The 3,281-nt window shown below is 58.1% G+C and overlaps 1 protein-coding gene across 1 annotated transcript in view; it reads right to left on the minus strand.

The window, feature by feature from the left end:
* The window catches only part of PTSG_08925 (uncharacterized protein), a 7,744-nt gene extending 4,463 nt beyond the window's left edge, over positions 1–3,281 (minus strand). Inside the window, exons 1-9 of the mRNA XM_004990253.1 lie at positions 2,764–3,281; positions 2,371–2,467; positions 2,171–2,245; positions 1,810–1,952; positions 1,636–1,661; positions 1,456–1,494; positions 1,176–1,231; positions 894–953; positions 355–666 (exon numbers count right to left, since the gene is read on the minus strand). Coding sequence (XP_004990310.1) covers positions 355–666; positions 894–953; positions 1,176–1,231; positions 1,456–1,494; positions 1,636–1,661; positions 1,810–1,952; positions 2,171–2,245; positions 2,371–2,467; positions 2,764–2,924 — 969 coding nt within the window. The 5' untranslated portion in view covers positions 2,925–3,281. The remainder of the gene's footprint in view (positions 1–354; positions 667–893; positions 954–1,175; positions 1,232–1,455; positions 1,495–1,635; positions 1,662–1,809; positions 1,953–2,170; positions 2,246–2,370; positions 2,468–2,763) is intronic.

Genomic DNA, 3,281 nt, shown 5'->3' on the forward strand with positions numbered 1-3,281 from the left:
CACGCGCAGACTCCGCGCGCAACATGGCACGGTGCGACCGACCCACATGCTCGCACGTGTACATGCCCCGCACGCGCTGTGTGCTGTGTTGGTGCTGTTTCACCCACACGCTTGTGTGTGTGCGCAGGCTCGCACCCTCACCATCACACACACACACACACACACACACACACACACACACACACACACATAAACACACACACACATGGGGTGTGTGATTTGTGTGTGTGCGAGCAAGAGCGCATGATATCGTGGGTGAGATTGTGATGGTGAGGGTGCGAACCTGCACAAACACAAAAGCCTGTGGGTTAAACAGCACCAACACAGCACACAGCGCGTGCAGGGCATGAACACGTCCGAGCATGAGGGTCGGTCGCACCGTGCCATGGTGCGCGGTGAGTCTGCGCGTGGTGTTGTCATTGGCGCCGTCTTGCTGAGATCCACATTCCGTCGCAGCACGCGCACCTTCACGCACACCGTCCCCGTCACCACGTCCGTCGCCTTCAGTTTCCGCAGGCGGAATGTGAGCACCTTCGTGGCGCCATCGCCGAGGGAGGTGGAGTCGATGAACGCTGCAGCCGGGATGACGGCTGTGCCGAGGAACCCGTTCCAGCGGCCCTCCTCAAACTTGCGCGCATCAAACACAAGAATCTTCAGCGTGCTCGACTGGTGGTGTGTGTGTGTGTAAGTGTGTGGGTGAGAGAAAGAGAGAGAGTGTGTGCGAGTGTGAGTGTGAGCGCGAGTGTGTGTGTGTGTGTGTGTGGGTGAGAGAGAGAGAAAGTGTGTGTGTGTGTGAGTTAAACAAGAGCGAATGTGAGTGAGCAAAGCACAGTCAATGCAACGCACGTGAGCCTTTTCATCGGCCCTCGACTTCCTCGTTGTTGCAAACGTACCGCTGTGACGTACATGTCCCGCTCCGTCATCCACTGCGGGGCAAACGTCTTGCGCGCCACCTGTGCGTTGGCGGTGGTGCCGGGACGGCAGAGACGACATGGTGATGGTGTGCAGACACAACAGGCACGCGACTTCAAGCACGTGTTGTGTTCACTGAAACAACACAATGAAAAACACGGTCACAGACACTTATTGACAAGATCCTGCACGTTCACACAGCCAAACACCTCTGCATTCACAATTCACAATTCTCGTGTACACGTGTCGTTGTGTGTCCCTACCGCGGTTGTGAACCGCTCTCCGTCCATGTGCACGATCGCAAACGGATCAGGGACGCCTGCAGTTGGGGGGGGGGAAGCGAGGTGAGACGCGTCGCGTGATTGTGCGTGTGTGTGTATGTGTGCGTGATTGTGCGTGCGTGCGTATGTGTGTGTGTGTGTGTGGGTGTGTGTGGGTGTGAGTGTGTGTGTGTGTGTGTGTGCGTGTGTGTGTGTGTGTGCGTGTGTGTGTTCGGTGGCCACAGATCCATTGTACTGGTGCACCGCACACAATTCCACTTACGGAAGAGACTTCGACGCGCAAGGGAGTCCGCCGACGCGACTGCAAAACACGAACACACGCACGATCACACATGCACACGCACGCGGCAATGGACAATGAGCAGACGGCATGGCGTGATGTGAAGTGATGTGATCAACACAGCGCATATGCAGGGACGCCCATCACCGGTGCAGGACTCACTGCAGACGCGAAGGAGGTGTGCAGTCCTGGGGGTGGCAGCAGGCATGTGCGTGTGTATATGTGTGCAAAAGAGAGTGAGTTGACAGGCAGCGACAACGAATAGGCAAGTCAGAAGTGGAGTGCACTGCTTCATCTGCCCATCTCTCCCTCTGTCACGTGAGGGCGGCTGCTCACTGGTCGAGGATGGGCCCGTCCGAGGGCGAATCGAGAGAGACCATGCTTCCTGTTCGCCCGAGACACGCCGGCGCCATCGGCTCGCACGCGCGGTGGAACTCAAGGCCGCACTCCGAGCAGCGGTAGGGGCGTGTGATGCCCCACTGCCCAACGAGGACGGGGGGGGGGCAAAGGTGAAGGAAATGGAGGTAAAGTGGAGGGAGGTAAAGTGGAGGGAGATAAAGGGAGGGAGAAGCAGGTGGCGACGTAAGGATGGGTGGGAGGTGGTATTGGGGCAAACAGGCGAGCTAAAGAAGAGTGATGGTACTGCTATTGATACTGCAATTTGATTAGCGAGAAAGGTGAAACTGTCATGACGTACGAGAACTCGGGAGCAGACGGCGCAGAACTTGCTGGTGCTGCCGCTGGCGTGTGTGAGGGCGTGTCGCCGTGCGCCCTGACGGATGGAAGACAGAATGGTGTTGATTCAGGAGGCAGTGGTGCAGCGTGAGCACAAGATGGGGATGCAGAGATGACAAGTCACACAAGTAAGTTCCTGCACACACGCACACACACGCACACCTTTGCTGATGCTGGCAAGAGTTCGCGGTGCAGGTCGCTTTGGCGTTTGGCGCGAAGCCACTGCGCAGCGTCGCTCACCGTCCGCCGCCGCTGAACGCTGTTGGGGATGATGAAGGTGAATGAGGATGACGGGGGTGTTCACGTAAAGACGGTGAGCAAAGAGTGAGATGTGAACCGTGTGAGGAGGAAAGCATCATGTGGAATGGAGTGTATGACGACAACACACACACACACACACACACACACACACACACACACACACACACACACAGCCAGACAGACATACACACACACACACACACACACACACACAGACAGACAGACACACACACACACACACAGACACACACACATACGAGCGGGTGACCGGACGAGCATACATCCATGGCGCACATTTCTTCGTCGTCGTCGACGCGTTTGGACGGGTCGCGGGTGAGGTTGCGCTGGTGCATCTGGGAGCGGCTTGGTGTTGGGGACCGGCTCTGGGTCAGGTTGCCTGCAAGACGGTGTGCCGTCTGCGGCGACCACAGCAGCGGTACAGACTGGGTGCTCATGTCCGCCAAGTTGGAGTGGCTGAGGTCACCTGTGCTCCTAGTCGTCCCTTCCGTCAGCGGAACGTCGTTTGTGCCATCATCACCTTCGTCGTCAAAGTCATCATCGTCGTCATCGTCGTTGTCATTGTCATTCCTGTCGTTGCCGTTGGACTCTGCGGTCGCGTGGTGGTGTCTCAAACGGGGTCCGTCCGCGCGTGTGTTGCCGTTGGTTGCACCGCTGGTTGCGCCAGTGTGGCGTGGCTGCTGCTTCAGCTGCTGCACACGCGCGTGACGGGAGAGCACGAGCTCCGACTCGCTGTGCGCGCTGCGTTGCCGATGGCCGCCGCCACCACCACCACGATGCGCGTGGTTGTGGTT

This window comes from Salpingoeca rosetta, assembly GCF_000188695.1.
Source record: "Salpingoeca rosetta unplaced genomic scaffold supercont1.25, whole genome shotgun sequence".
NCBI classification, from domain to species: domain Eukaryota; class Choanoflagellata; order Craspedida; family Salpingoecidae; genus Salpingoeca; species Salpingoeca rosetta.